The 15,816-nt window shown below is 54.6% G+C and overlaps 1 protein-coding gene across 16 annotated transcripts; it reads right to left on the bottom strand.

Annotated features, from left to right (window-relative positions):
• Positions 1-2,879: 2,879 nt before the first annotated feature.
• On the bottom strand, positions 2,880-15,730 carry USP19 (ubiquitin specific peptidase 19). 16 transcript variants are annotated; one of them, XM_025376385.1, is made up of 27 exons: positions 15,547-15,730; positions 13,809-14,068; positions 12,738-12,911; positions 12,446-12,619; positions 12,256-12,359; positions 11,847-12,149; positions 11,515-11,731; positions 11,240-11,396; positions 11,069-11,140; positions 10,835-10,950; positions 10,512-10,726; positions 10,232-10,427; positions 10,016-10,149; positions 9,747-9,905; positions 9,551-9,661; positions 8,992-9,102; positions 8,810-8,911; positions 7,319-7,459; positions 7,114-7,232; positions 6,744-6,881; positions 6,333-6,646; positions 6,090-6,200; positions 5,785-6,001; positions 5,546-5,698; positions 5,279-5,439; positions 5,019-5,197; positions 2,880-3,362 (listed from the first exon to the last, which is right to left on the bottom strand). In XM_025376385.1, the coding sequence occupies exons 2-27, from the start codon at positions 13,930-13,932 to the stop codon at positions 3,246-3,248; spliced, it is 4,119 nt and encodes a 1,372-aa protein (XP_025232170.1). In that variant the 5' UTR covers positions 13,933-14,068; positions 15,547-15,730; the 3' UTR covers positions 2,880-3,245. The 16 variants fall into 16 exon arrangements, with proteins under 16 accessions (XP_025232170.1, XP_025232168.1, XP_025232167.1 ...); XM_025376383.1 differs by having other exon boundaries at positions 2,884-3,362; positions 11,509-11,731; positions 12,226-12,359; XM_025376382.1 differs by having other exon boundaries at positions 2,884-3,362; positions 10,512-10,732; positions 12,226-12,359.
• Positions 15,731-15,816: the final 86 nt, after the last annotated feature.

Raw genomic sequence — 15,816 nt, 5'->3', positions numbered from 1 at the left:
TCCCTGTCGCGCTTTTGACGCCACAACTTTGGGGTTGTCATGGAAACAGTTGAGCAAAATGAAGCCCGGGAAATCCCTGATCCACACTCCATCGCAGAGAATGTGTGGAATGACCGATCCAGGGACCCCATAAGTCCGCCCGTTTTCACGTGCCCACTTGGACACAGCTGGCCAGGAAAGGGAAGGGATGGGTCTGGGCCAGGAGGGACCTCACATAAGTTCTATGATGATTTGGTTTAAAATCTTGGCCTGGCGCAGTGGCTCAGGCCTGTAATCCCAGCACTTTGGGAGGCCGAGGTGGGCAGATCACTTGAGGCCAGGAGTTCCAGATCAGCCTGGCCAACATGGTGAAACCCCGTCTCTACTAAAAATACAAAATTAGCTGGACATAGTGGTGCACGCCTGTAATCCCAGCTACTCAGGAGGGAGAGGCTGAAGAATTGCTTGAACCTGGGAGGAGGAGGTTGCAGTGAGCTGAGATTGTACCACTGCACTCCAGCCTGGTGGACAGAGTAAGACTCTTGTCTCAAAAAAAAAAAAAGAAAAACAGAAAAAAAAATATCATCCCACACTTACCCTCTTGCCTCTTGCCAAAGCATTATCAGGGAAACCACAAACAAATTAGACCTTGAAATCCCTCTGCAAGCCTTTGAGAGAGGATATTTTATTGAAGTTGGGAGAGGGTGGGACAAACGAGATGGAATCTTCATGATTATAGCTGTTGTGCTTGGGAATCTCCCCACAGTCTCACTGGACTTTCAGGATCTGCTGGCTAAAACAGAACAGAGACTTTGTGTGTGTGAAAAGGGACTGAGGTAGGGGGTTGCAGAGAATGAGCAGCTGGTGGTGGGATGGTGGAAATCCCCAAATTTGAGATTAGAGCTCTTGCAGGAATTGGTGATGCTCATACTTATGGACCTTCAAGGAATAGGCAGGATCCTGACTAGTCTGTATCTATATTGTGTCTTTTGTGCCCACATCCCATTAATGACCAAGCTCCAAGTCTGGGCCTACATCTGGACACCACCTAATGATCACATAGCAGGTGTTGACCAGGGCCACATGCTGTAACACTATCCAGGTTCAATGCTGTCTTGGGGCTTCCCACATCTCCATGTTCCGGTGGCCCCAGCCAGATGCCTAGCCCTGCAGTGCACTGCATGAGAAAGGCCAGGTGCAGGAGTTAAGCAGGGATGCAGATTAGTGGTGCTAAGGACAGGTACCAAGAAGCAGAGCCATAGCCACACCAGCCTTTCACCAAATTTGAAGCTGCAAGTGCCCAGCCCACCATAAAGGTGATGAGCAAACCCATGCAGAGTGCCTGCCACTGCCACCATTTTCTCAGTAGCTGATGCTGCCAAAAGATTAACTGTAGCACCATCACCAAGTCCTACAGGTCTGGTGATGGCCCCCTCAATGAGATCAAGATCTGCACTCCCTTCTCTAGTTACTTCATGATACACTGTGGACCCCATGGCTACAAGTCATAGGATGAGGCAGTAGCCCCACCAGTGCCACCAAGAATGCCACAAGTGGTAGTACCAGTGGATGTTCAGCTAGTCCCCTAGATGTCTATGACTTGCACAGAGCAGAAATGTTAAATTGTATGGGCCCAGTCTGGAGGTTAGCCTACCTGCATGAGCCCCTGGCACTCCTTCCAGGAAAGTCAAGAGAAAGATGACCAAGTGGAAAAAACCAGGCAGCAGCCAGCAAGGCCTAGTCGTGGAATGGACAGAGGTAGGGTCCAGCAACCTCCTGGGCTCAAACAATCCTCCCATCTCAGCCTCTGAAATATTTGGGACTACAGGTGCATACCATAACACCCAGCTAATTTTTATATTTTTAGTAGATGGTTTCACCATGTTGCCCAGGCTGGTTCTGAACTCCTAGGCTCAAGCTATCCTCCCACCTCACCCTAAAGTGCTAGGATTACAGGCATAAGTCACCACACTTGGCCAGTTTCAGAAACTTTTTTTTCTTTTGAGATGGAGTCTTGTTCTGTCGCCCAGGCTAGAGTGCAGTGGCGCAATCTTGGCTTACTGCAACCTCCACCTCCCAAGTTCAAATGATTCTCCTGCCTCAGCCTCCAGAGTAGCTGGAATTACTGCACCCGACTAATATTTATATATTTAGTAAAGATGGGGTTTCACCATCTTGGCCAGGCTGGTCTCGAACTCCTGACCTCATGACTCACCCGCCTCGGCCTCTCAAAGTGCTGGGATTACAAGCGTGAGCCACCACGCCTGGCCAAAGAAGGAAGGCTTCAGGGACTCTTAAGGGAAGACTCTTAAGGCTGGCAGGCCCCAGCACCCTGCCTCCAATAGAAGTCAGACAAGATTCACTCTGGTCCTCTCTGCTTGTCCTCTTTTCAGGGCAGCAATATCTACCCCACAGCAGTTTTCCTCCTGCTCTGTTACCCGCAGGGATGCAGATGGTATTCAAGTTACAGCAAAGAAAAAGCTGAGAACAGGAGAGGAGGAAGAAGATCTCCCAGTACTTCTGCCCCCAAGTCCTCCCTGACTTGTCTGGCTTTCAGCCCCAGGCTGCTGTGGTTAATGCACCTTTTACTCCATACCGTCAGCTCCAGTGTTTCATATACTACTCTGTCCCTTGGCCATATTGAGATCCTGACAATGCTTACCACAGCTGCCTCTTATGTGGGATCAAAGAACAGCAGGTAGACTCCAAAGAGCTGATAGCACTGGGGGCTTCATGACATGAGCTGGGACCCCATCATCTCCCTTCAGACTAGAGCACCTTCAGGGTTTCTCATATATAAACACACACACACACACACACACACAGACACACACACACACTCTCTCTCTCCAAATGATGGGGAGGGGAGGTGGCCCCAGCATGTGGTGGATCACAGTCACTAAGTCTACTTATTTATTATTTATTTTTAAAATATATTTAAACAGCAGCAATCACTTCCAAAATGCAAAAAAAAATTACAATTTTTAGAATAAAATTATAATGTTTATAATGCGGGTCAGAAAGAATTGAAGGTACAACAGAATCAAATCACACAGCACTGGAGGTGGCTAGAGAAGCCAAAGCCCACTGGTCAGGGGTCCAAGCTAACAAGAAGTCCCAACCTGAGAGGTCTCCACACCCAAATCATACCCCACAGCTTCCTGTTGACAGAGCCAGTGTCCTCTGGGTTAGAGAAGAAGCGGCAAGGAGCTGGCCCTCTGTGGTGGGTGTCCCAAACCCAGTCCCCCCCATCAGCCAGGGACCTGCTAATCCACCTCCTCCATGTTGCTGTAGGTGGGGGCTGGCCGATCCACAGGGGGGGCGAAGCGTTCAGGGGCTGTCCGCGTGGGGGCCACCTCGGGGGCCTGGCCAGGGCCTAGTCCCTGCAACAGAATACGAGGACAGGGGTTGGGGGCTGCCCAGCATGCCGCCTGGCATCCCGGGGGTGCTGGCTTGGAGCCCTGGCACCCAAGGGAGGGTCCCAAGGCAGGCGCAGACAGCAGCGGCGTTCAGACAGAGAGACAAGATTGGGCCTGAATAGTCTGGCTTTATTAACACTTTAAGTACAGGAAGTAGCTTGGGCAAGGCCAAGCCCGAGGCCAAGGGTCAGAGCAGCAGGATGAATGGACAAACAGCTGGATGGATACACACCCTACGATGCTCTGCCCGTGCAGGGGCCACAGCCTCCCCACCCTCTCCCACCAGATGCACAAGCTGAGGCCCAAAGCCCAGAGGTGTTCCCCACAACAAAGGCAGGCATGGCCTGGGGCAGGCAGGTAGGCCAGCTCACAGCAGCTGCCTGCAGGCGAGCTCATCTCCAGCGACTCTGGGATACCAGAGGATAGAACACGTTGAGCACGAGGGCCACCAAAGCCGCCACGGTGCCCAGGACAAAGTACCGGAGGCAGCCCTCATCTGGTGTGGTAGGGCCACGTGGCGGGGGGCCCACCCAGTCTTGGGGCCCCCAGGGACCCAGGGGCCCAGGCCCCTCAGGCACCGGCTCCTCCTCAGCCTCCAGCTCCTGCCAAATCCGGGAAGCCTAGGGTATGTGGAAACGGCCATCAGCACCCCACGGGTGGGGAGGACCCAGTGTCCCTGAGACCCTTAGCCATGATAGTCCCACCTGGGGTGACTGGGGCTAACACTCTGCATTCTAGATCAAGCAGCAAGGAGGAAGGCAGGCAGCCAACCTCAGGGTTGTCCAGACTAAGAGCACAAGTATAAGTAAATCTTGACAGCATTTTGGCCTACCCTAAACAGCTTTCAATCCACATGCAGCTCCGCATGGAGGTGGGAGGGGAGTTATCTGGTTAGTATTTCAGTCCAGGCCTCTCCAGAGGACACTGATTTATAGGAAACAGGGTGCCAATCCCAGAGCAATCTCCTTGCTCCTTCCCACCCACACCCCAGATCCTGACCAGTCTTCTGCAGGGACTTCTCTAATCCTTGACAGAGAAGGCTTAAGAGAGGATGGAGCCAGAAAGGAGGCGGCCAGTCCAGAAAAGAGATGTGCCTACGCCCACCAACTGGGCCTATGGCACATAATGTCACTAAAAGAGACAGAAGATCCTGAAGGCTCAGCAAAGACAGATGCTTACCTCAGAGAGTATAACAGCCACCAGAAGCCATGGCCAGCCCAAATAGGCCTTGTCTTGAGTGCACAATAGAACTCAGGGACATCACAAGTGACGGTGTGTGGGCTAGCATGTGGGGAATGTGCAGAGGAAATCTAGAGAGTATCAGTTATAGTCCATTCATAGCACAGTGCCCAGTGAGGTTCAGAGCAGTTGCCTGACCTGTGCCAACTGGGTGCCAATGTGCTTGCCAGTGGCATCATGTTAGTGTACCTGTATGTTAGTGTCCCTAGGGCATGGGGATGCCTCTGGATAAAGCTTTGATGTTAAGGGAACTCTGCAATTCTCATGAATCCCAAGGCTCAAGGAGCCTGTGGCTGGAGGAGAGGAAGCTATATCCCCAACCCTGCCCCGCAGTCTGTGAGCTGTCCCCCACTATTCTGTAAAGCCGCCCACATGCCTCACCTGGCTGGCAGCAGCCTCAGCTGCAGGGCCTAGGTCTGGGTGGTGCTCAGAGTGACCTGCCCTGGGGGGCCTCTCCACAGGAGAGTTCCGCCGGCGGTAGAAGAGTACATAGGCATAACGCGTCACAACCTGGCTCTCGTCTACCGTTGTCACCGTGCTGTCATCAAACAAGCGCCAGCCTAAGGCAGGGTGGGAAAAGTGTGAACGAAGTCTGCACCACCACCCCTACCATCTATCCTGCTGGCTGTGTGTGCCCTCACCCACGTCACTGCGCTGACTGCTACGATCATTGGGCAGGCGTGCACAGGCAGTGTAGTGGCCACCAATCATGCCTCCATAGTGGTTGATGACAGCATACAGATCATAGCTGGGCAGCTGCTCCTCTTTCTGACCAATGCAGAACTTGCTCAGGTCCAGGTTCCTGCAGGTCAGGTCCAGTCAGGGAGGGGTGAGACAGGCAGCAGGTGCTCAGGATGCCCACCTTGGTCCTCACACCCCACCCACAGTTACCAAGGTCCATTGCTTACCGAACAGGGAACTCCACTAAGTCATTGATCTTGTCACGCCAGATAAAACTACGAAAGGAGAAGCGCTTGAGCTGCACGATGAGAACATTTGGCAGGCGCCATAGCAACAGCTGCTTGGAGGCCTCACGGTGCTGTTTGCACTGTGGGCAGTACCTGGTGGGAACAGAGGTTGGGTCAGGACCAGCAAGTCTCTCTCTTCTCCATCCTGCCCCCTTATCTGCTTGCTGCTCTGTTCTCACCAGGCCTCCTCGGGTGCCAGCACCTCAGGCCGTGTGAAGAGGTTGAGGCACTGGTCCAGAGTGAAGTGGCCGGCCCGGGCAGCCTCACCGGCAGAGCCTGGATCCTCAGCACATTCCAGCTCCTTGGAGGCTACCAACACAAACTCCTGCAAACGCTCATTGTTCCTCCAGACGAGAGCCAGGCTACAATCGTCACCCAGCTCCAGTGGGGTGTCTCCTGGAGATTGGCAGGGAGAGAGGTCATGCAGCTGTGGAGAACAGCCAGCTCAACCCACCCCATGGCTCTCACCCACGGCCTCAGACACCTTTGTCCTCTAGCCGCTGCTCTCGGTTGGATGAGTCAATTTTATAGATGAAGAACTGTGGTGTGTGGGCATTCATAGCTTCACTTGGGTGCTGGTACCCAGGCACAGCGGCTGTGTGAGAACATGATAATCAAAGCTTCCCTGCCCATCAGGGCCTCACCAGGCCCACGAGGTCCTAAACAGCGCCCCCCCATCCTCCCCTACCTTCCTCCCCAGCTCCCAGAGCTTTTCACTGGATCTTACCTTCGGGTCGGGACACCCTCTCGCCAGCAGGCAAGGAGCCAACCTCAGTGGGCCCACTGGCCAGTATCTCAGAAGAAATTCCACTGGTGCTGGGCACAGGACCCCGGTCAGGGGCTGCCCACACCCGGGGAAGCCCTGTGTCCCCCTCAGCCATAGGGGTCACCAGCTGGAGCTCAGGTGGCTGAATGGGGTCCCTCTCACTGTCCCCAGCCTCCAGGGAGCCAGTGGAGAGCAGTGTGGTGCAGCCAGGGCTCTGAGACTCCAAGGCCATGCGGCCAGGCTGAAAGGGTGGCTGGAATACACTCACAGAGTACCTGGCAACAGAGAGCAAGGCAAGTAGGACTTCTGACCAGCCCATCTAGCACCTCTGCTCCCACCTACACCACTCTAGTCCAACCACTAGGCACTTACCGGGCATAGCCCTCTAGCAGCTGAGCAAGGCGGGCATAAGTGAGGCGTGAGGCAGGTACACTGACCAGGAAGGGGTAGCCAATGTTCTCAGGTCGGCAGAGGCCCTTGTGGTCAGGCCAGTGGGTTTTCTGGCAGAGCCTGAGGGGAAGAGGAAGACAAGGATAAGGCCCTTAGCCCCATCTCCTATAACTCCATAATGGGGGCTAGTCATAGTCCCTGGGAACTGGGTATGCCAGCCCTGCCTCCCCCAGAACCTGGTAAAGTAGGCAAGTAGAAAGCTTAAGCACATGTGCCTTGGTGTGAAGGGAAGGGGCAGGGTGGCACATGGAAGGTGGAAATAAAGGGTTGGGGAGACGATGGGGGTCCTCACTGGTTGCAGTAGCCCACACGGTAGCACCGGGTACAGCGCTTCAGCTTTTCATCCTCCGACTGTTGCTTCCGCTGGCAGGCTGCACACTTGGAGATGGGGACGCTGGGCACCTGGGGGCGCTAGGGTGGGTCGTCTGGCTCAGCAAGACCAGGCAGGAGTACCCCACCCACCAGGGCCCTATGCCATCAGGTTGGCCCCCACTCACCTGTTGCACCTCTAGCACCACTACCCGCTCCTTAGCCAACTCTGGGGATAGCAGCTCAAAGCAGAGGAGCATATCAGATGGGGACACAGTGTCCAGTGAGTGGGAGGGCAGGAACACACGATGGAAACGATTCTTAATTACCTGAGGACACAGAACACACAGATCCCACATGAGGATAAGCCCTTTCCCTAGCCCTGCCCCAGAGTTTAAGAAGGCTTGGCCCGGCCGTGGGTCTATGTGGGCAGTGGTGAGGTCTGTAGGCCCAAATAGGCTTAGCCTCTACTGGCACCCATCTCAGTGTCCAATGCCATAAGGAGCCTGATGCATCAGAGGGCCTGAAAGACCGGGTATGAGGCAGATATCAACCACACCAGCTCTCCACACTGAGGGACTCTGCCCTGCTATAACTAGAATAGCCTTATAAGACTGTAACATACTATCACGGAGGGTCCATATTCAAAGAGCCTCCTCCCAACTCTTACCCCTGAAAAAATCGGCTAAAGGCTAGGAACCCCTGGGGAGAGCTAGCACACACAACTGGGATAAAAGGAGAGAGCAGCAGAATAGAGGGAGAAGCAGAGCGAACATAGGTATAGTCCTGCAGTTCAAGCTCCTTGTCTAAAAAGGGAAATGCAGTTGGGATCCACCACCACAAAGGGGAATAAACCCTGATAATGGCTAGGAACTGAAGGCACTTCTGTTGCACAGACAAAATAACAGCACATCACCTGTTTTTGTACAGTCACAGGCATACTCATTTGTATGTCTATTTTTATTTTATTTTTATTTTTGAGTCTTGCTCTGTCGCCCAGGCTGGAGTGCAGTGGCGCGATCTCGGCTCACTACAACCTCCGCCTCCCAGGTTCAAGCGATTCTCCTGCCTCAGCCTCCTGAGTAGCTGGGACTACAGACATGTGCCAACATGCCCGGCTAATTTTTTTTTTTTTTTTGTATTTTTAGTAGAGGTGGGGTTTCACCACGTTAGCCAGGATGGTCTGGATCTCCTGACCTCGTGATCCACCCGCCTTGTCCTCCCAAAGTGCTGGGATTACAGGCATGAGCCACCATGCCCAGCCCTATTTTTATTTTTTATCTATTTATTTATTTTTGAGACAGAGTCTCACTCTGTCACCCAGGCTGGAGTGCTGTGGTGCAATCTCTGCTCACTGCAACCTCCACCTCCCGGGCTCAAGTGAGCCTCTTGCCTCAGCCTCCCAAGTAGCTGGCACTATAAGCATGTACCACCACGCCCAGCTGCTTTTTTAATTTCTTGTAGAGACAGTGTTTCACCAAGTTGCCCAGGCTGGTCCCAAACTCCTGGGTTTAAGTGATCTGCCCACCTCAGCCTCACAAAGTGCTGGGATTACAGGCGTGAGCCACTGTGCCCAGCCCATGTGTATGTCTGTAGATGCCAATGACTATACACACGTGTCTATGGTGAGTACACACACACATCCATATATATAATAGCCCAAGGAAAGACAAAGGTACCTCCGCCAAACGCAGATTCTCAGGCTTCACACGAACGCTTTGAGAGAGGGAGTCCAATACTTCACTGGCAGTGGAGTTCTCCTTGCTGACGCTCACCAGGAACTGTGGCAAAAAGGGCAGTCAGTGAGGGAGGTGGGCCACGTTCTCTAGAACAGCCCAGAGGGTAGGGGCTTACTCCTCACCTTAATGGGCTTGCTGTGGGGCTCTCGGGCGAAATAAAAGACAGGGAGAACCTTTTGCTTTTGTGGCAAGGGCACCGGCAGATAAAGAAACGGGTCAAAAGTGATGGAGACCTGTGGATGTAGAGGTGGCACTGGGTAGCTGCACACAGAGTGGGAGACAAAATGTTCATGCCCAAAGAACCCATTCCAGGGCTTCTGATGGCTCTCAAGGCCTCCACAGCCAACCAGCAAACTCTCAGGCTTCAGGACACTAGTTGGGGCAGGAGGACCACCAGGAGATAACAATCCTCCTTTCTGGCACTCAAAGCCCTACTCAGCTTAGCCACTTTACGAATTTGCCTCACACTTGCACCCCATGTGCCCACAACCCTGCCACAACACCTCTGAGCTCTAACATCACTTTTCCCTCAGTCAGGAAGCCTACCTAAGTGGGCTCTTCAGCCCATATAGAATCCTAAGGCCTCCCTGCCAACTTCTTTGCCCAAACCTTAAGATGCACATGCCTCTGAACCTAACATGACCAGAATAGAGCGCCTCTTTCCAGGGGAGCCCATCACACCTTGGCACACACAGGGCACACCAGCTTCGACTTGTACTGCCCCTGAAATAGGTCCACGATGAAAGAGTCATTCCTCATCTTGTGCCGCTGCCATGCTTCCTCAGCTACCACCTGAGAGGCAGAGTGGTGAGAACCAAAGAGGCCTGGGGGCTGGGATGCTCATGAGACATGCCCACCCTCTGTCCCTAACCCTGACCTCATCGGGCCGCCCATCTGAGTCCACGGTCTCTGTGTAGGGCTTGTTCTGAATGCGATTCAGGTCCTCGTGCAGCCCATCCAGCAGGAAAGCCATGAACTCCTGGGCATCATGCTGCGCATAGCCTGTGAACTGGCTGGCCTTACTCGCCACAATGGCCTGGATACAGGAGCCAAAGTGTGAACACAAAGCCCTAGCACCCACTGCACACCCGGTTGGCTGGCCCTCCCCGCCCCCTGCAGCCAAGGGTGACAGTGGTCACAGATCACCTTCAACTTGGAAGGCTGGAAGGCATGGTGGGTGCCCTTCCATAGCGCCCGAAGCAGCACAGCAAAGCCAATGGCCAGACGCCCACCAGTCCCTAGTGGGTTGTTGTAGTTTATCTCAGCCTCAAAGGAGCGGTCTAGGAATAGTAGCGGAGCAAAGGTGTGAGGGACAAAGGCACCCTCTCTGCCCATTCCCCAGACTCCAGGCCCTGCCCTCACCATGGAAGAAGTCCCGGAGTTCCCGAGTGTTGGACAGAGACTGAATGACGCTGTTCATGAAGCAGGTGTTGCCTAAATTGACAAGGCCAGTGAAGCCTGGCAGACACACTTTCTTCTCTTCCTCTTCCTCCTCCTCCACGCTATCTCCACTAACCGGGCTGTGGGGCATGGGAGGCACCATACATGTAGGCTTGGGCTGGGGGAGCAAAGAGGACATGAGAGAACAGCTCCAAGACTCTCCAACCTCCATTCTTCGTCCTTCTCATCCCAGAATTCTCACCGACGCCAGGTGTGTCTCTGGCTTTGGGGTTACATGCTCCATAGGTGTGCGGGTTGCCACACTCTCTAGCCCTGTGTCCTCAGATCGTGCCTTGGATTTATCCTTCTCCATAGCCCGGGCCTCCTCCTGGCCTGTCAGGGGGTGGGGAGCACCTCCTGGTGGGGTTGAATCCAGAGGGGTTGGACCTGTCGGCACGGCAACCTTTGCACCACCCACTGCACCTTAAAAAGGGGGAATGAGAGGGCTGGTGGTTAGCAGCATGTGACAGGGGTTTGGGTCCTGATCACGTGGAACTGGGCAATGAAGGGAGCTCGTGTGCAGACCTCGTGTAGCCGGGGCCTCCAGGCCCCCCCAGCGCTGACTCTGCCTCTTACGAAGGCAGATGTCGATGCGAGAAGCCGTGAAACAGAAGGTGCACTGCTCTGGCTCAATCAGATTCCTGTGGGAAAAGGATGAACTCAGGGACTTAGGAGGAATGGGCATCAGGATAGATAAGCCAGGGAGATGGAGCCTGGGGGAGTAGGACAGGCACAGTGGTGGGGCCGGGCACCACCCACCTGAGCTTCACCTGCCAACGGAAGATGGTGTGGGGCCCACAGCCTGGGTGCAGCCTCAGGAAGTTTCCATCCCTGCAGAGGCACAGCAGGATAGGAGGAAGGACAAGAGGAGGAGCATGAGACATACTGTCCCACCTGAGGCATTGTTTGCCCCATCATCTGCCCACCCACCTGGTCTGGAAGATGAGTGTGAAGTCCTGCTCACGAAAAAGTACTCTCGAGGTGTCCCTGCAGATCTCCTTCACGTACACGTGCACCACCACTGAATCCGGGCCCTTCTCATACGAATCATTCTTGACAAATGCCAGGTTCACCATCGACTCGGGCTCTATATTGAGACCATGGCTCAGCTCCAACCAGGACAGGTTCCAGCCTATTGCTACTCTACTCCCTAACCACCTACAAGCTTTGCAACCCAACCTAGGCCTGCCCACCCCCACCTTTACCATCCACCAAGGTTGCAGCATCTGCTGCCACTGCCATCTCCTCCTTGGCACAGTCATCTTTCCCAGAGTTTCTGCTCCGGACCATGGCTGGAGAGACTGGGTCATTCCCAGGAGACACTGCTTTCTCTCCTGCCAAAAGGGCTAAATTCTCCTCTGAGCCCAGGAGGCAGGTTTGGGGGTTCACCGGTGGTATGCAAAGCTGTTCATCAACCTCAACCTATCAATGGCAAGATTATGGGCAGAATCAGCCTGGGCTCTGCCAGGTGGCTCCCACTCCAGTGCACACTCTTTCCCCCCATTTCCTAACACCCATACAGGTGCCCAACTCTCACCTGGGTGGCCGGGTCAGCCACGAAGGGTGGGGCATCACCCCGGGGTCCAGGGTCATCCCTGGACCCCTCCCCCTCTGGCCCTCTGCAGAGATGCACAGCCCTCTTGGCGCTGGGCCCTGCCTGGGCCCCGGGGCCAGCCCCTGAGCCTACCTCACCACGGCCCTGGGCCCGCTTCTGGTTCCGGGCCTCCTGCTTAGCCCGGTGGGGCTCAGGGCCTGGCTCCAGGGCAGTGGGAGACAGTTCCTGCCCATTCTCCTGGCACTGCAGCCCCGGCACCAGCTCCTGGGTCCCTAGAGGTTTCTTCTGCCAAAGATACAGCAGTCAGGCCCTGTCGACTACACTGGCTATCCCTACCCAACCCTGTACTACTAGAACTCACCAGGAGGGAGGGCCACGTGAGCATAGGCACCTTTTTGGGCAGTGTCAGGTGCAGGAGACTGCCCTTGCGGGTTTGCACTTTAGCACAAGAGCTTTTTATCTCAGCATAGAAGACACCACCCCACTGCTGACCACCTGGAGACAGAGCAGGGTCCGTGAGGTAGGATAGGAGATATCAAAAGATTCAAACATACTATTGTGCTCAGGGCAGATGGACACACCTGCAAACCGCACCACACAGTCCGTATCTGTGAAAGCAGCATCTACATCCTCCAGCTGCAGGGGACCTACTCCCACATGAAGCTTGACAATCACCTCTTCTGCACTCTGCCTCCAATCGAGCAACAACTCTGGAGGGGGAGTAGCCAAGAGATCATGAGGGTCTTCACAAGCTCCTGATGGTGATAAGCAGGTAACAGAGACCCAGCCCTAATGAAACTGCTTCAGATGGGAGCCAAATTGTAAGTGATCCCTCCCCTTCACTAGCACCCAAAAAGCTCATTCATAACTGACCCTCTTTGGTCTGCTCCTCCCGAGGAGTGGATGCTGACCCTGACAATGAAGGAAAGAACAGCCGGGAATGGTGGCGTGAGCCTGTGATCCCAGCTGCGCAGGAGGCTGAGGCAGAAGGATCACCTGAGGCCAGAAGTTCAAGACCAGCCTGGGCAACATATCGAGACCCTGTCTCTAAAAAAAAAATAAGAAAAATTAGCCAAGCATGGTAGGGAGGCTGACATAGGAGGATTACTTGAGTCCAGGACTTTGAGGATGCAGTAAGCTACGATCACACCTGCACTGCACTCCAGTCTGTGCAAGAGTGAGACCCTGCCTCTTTAAAAAAAAAAAAGGAGGGGGCCAGGCACAGTTGCTCATGCCTGTAATCCCAGCACTTTGAGAGGCCGAGGTGGGCAGATCACCTGAGGTCAGGAGTTTGTGACCAGTCTGGCAAACACGGTGAAACCCCATCTCTACTAAAAATACAAAAATTAGCTGGGCGTGGTGGTGCGTGCCTGTAATCCCAGCTACTTGGGAGGCTGAGGCAGGAGAATCGCTCGAACCCAGGAGGCGGAGCCCACAGTGAGCCAAGACCACGCCACTGCACTCTAGCCTGGAAGACAGAGTGAGACTCCATCTCAAAAAAAAAAAAAAAAAAACCAAGCAAGGTGGCATGCACCTGTAATCCCAGCTACTTGGGAGGCTGAGGCAGAAGAATCACTTGAACCAGGAGGTGGAGGTTGCAGTGAGCCGATATTGCACCACTGCACTCCAGCCTGGGCAACAGAATAAGACTCCATCTCAGAAAAAAAAAACAAGGAAATAAAGAAAGAACAGGTTAAAAAGAAAGAAAAAAAATTTAAAAAAGAAAGAAGGCAAGCCCCCCAACAGCACCATCTTCTGGATCTTAGCCAAGTACTCAGGCTTCAAAGCTGAAGCTCTACTGAGCCTATCATGGGTCCTTCTTCTCTCATCATCAGACCAGGACAGAGAGAAGAGCAAAAAAGTCATCTCCCAAACCCCAATCTGTATACTTAATAAAATGGGACGGAAAGAAAGCCACAAGCACTCTGGGAATGCCACTCCCACCTTTCCTAGGATCTCCATCCTTGCTCTCCTGGTTTGCTCGATCCTTCTGCTTCTTCTTACTAGTTGCGTCCTCCAGTCCTGGGGGCCCTCTCCTTGGGCCTGTGGCACTGGCCCCGCCAGACATCTTGAGCCGCTTGGTCGACAGCCAGAGTGCCCCGGGGCCGGCAACAGCGTCTGGGTCAGGGCTGCGGCGCTTTCTTCCTGGCCCAGCTATCTTGGCAACTCTTTGTGGCCAAATTCTCCAGCAAGGAACCAACAGCCTAATGGAAAAGAGCCAGTGATCACTGCCAAGACCCAACAACTTGCTCTTTAGCTACAGCCAGGGCTCAGCAACCCAGGACACTCCTAATGCTACAGAGCTGTATCTTCTCATCTCTGAAGAATCCCTGGACACTCTCAGGCTATTTTGAAGAGGTAATAAATAATGCAAGTAGCAGCAACCACTTCTGGCCAAGCTTCACAGATACCCACCATAATAGTCCCACACAGCTGGAAGCCTCACTGAGGGGGCACCAGGTCAAGGGAAGTCATGGCCTGGGACCAGGCTACTCCACCAATCTGGAGAGAAGCCATGGCTCCAGCTCACAAGGCTGGCACTCCGAGCAGGGTGTTCACTTTTCCTTCACTCTCACTGGCTGCTTAGTCACCACTGGAGAAATAGAAGGTGGAGGAGGAAGGCAGGAAAGGAGACAAGCCACAAGAGGACCAGGCTCTGTGGCTGAAAACAGGCTCAACCCAGGTTCTGCCATTGCCCAGAAAAAGTCCTGGGGCTAAGGCACTCCACCTGCCTCCTGCCAGCTCCCACCCTTAGCAAGAACCTGCTCCTATGTACTGCTTGGTTCTTCTTCATTTTAAGAGAAAGTCCTCTCCCCAGCTGTTGTCCCAAGCAGAGAGTGACTGAAAAGTGTATCTAGATGTCACACTACCTCTTCAGCAACAACCCTGCTCCAGTACTAAGGCAGGATGGGAATCCAGTTTGAGACTGGAACAGAAATCATCACCTTCCTTCCCAGATGCCTTCACTCATGAGCTCTGAGACACAGGGACCACTACAATTTCCCACAGACCCACCAGTAGATTCCGGACTGTTTCCCCCTCCGAAATGAAGGTCTTGAAGCTAGATACTGAGATGAGGCTGGGGAGGACCATGGATCCAGGACCCCTGGCAGCCTCAAGCCTGGCCTGAACCAGTAGCAGGACAGATAATGACTAGTCTGTGTTCCCCTAAGTGTGTAAAGGAGGAAGGAGGGATGGAAGGATACCTTTCTACAGGTCAGATGTGGTACTGGTGGACTGGATCTTTAATGACACCTGCTACCGACGCCTCCTTCTCTCACCCAGGCCCCAGCCGAAGGTCGCGTCCCTCCCCCATGCCCCGGAGACGTCGAGGCGGGAAAGGGGCTGTCTAGAGACCCGAGCCGGCCTGAAATGGCAGCGCGGGGTTACTGACCACAGACCAGCGCCCCGGTCGAGTTGCAACCCAGCTTCAGCCTCTGAACCCCGAGCCCGCCACCACCTCTTCCAGGAAGCTGCCCTCGCTGGCCGCCAGTCCTCTCCCAGGTGGGAGGCTGGCCACAGGCATAGCGTAACGGCCCCGCCGGCATCAGTGGGCTGGCACGCTGCGGGACACTAGGGGTAGGGGCTGGCACGGCCCGTGACCTTGAACAGGCCGCCGCGGCAGCGCGTTGCGGCCTCCCCGCTGCGGCCAAGCAGGCGAGTTGCAGCCCGCTCCACTCACCGAGCGAGACCGCCGCAGCCAGCCCTCTTCGGGCCCTGGCAACCCGCTCTCCGTTCCGGTTCCGGCGTCAGGTCGGTTCCGGTTCCGGCGCGCCCCTCCCCCGTCCCGGCGCCGCCGCCACCGCCTTAGCGGCTTGTTTTGTTTCGACTTCTAGTTAAGGCCGCGGGAGGCGGAGCGCCAAGCTGCTGACGCACTTCCGGCGGGAATGGGCTCGGGGAGACTGGCAGGCAGCTCCGGGGCGGGCCCGAGCGGAAGGGGGCGGTGCTCGGA

The sequence above is a fragment of the Theropithecus gelada genome, chromosome 2, assembly GCF_003255815.1.
Source record: "Theropithecus gelada isolate Dixy chromosome 2, Tgel_1.0, whole genome shotgun sequence".
Taxonomy (NCBI): domain Eukaryota; kingdom Metazoa; phylum Chordata; class Mammalia; order Primates; family Cercopithecidae; genus Theropithecus; species Theropithecus gelada.
The sequence above is the reverse complement of the archived record's forward strand: the minus strand, read 5'-3'. Positions and strand labels throughout refer to the sequence as shown.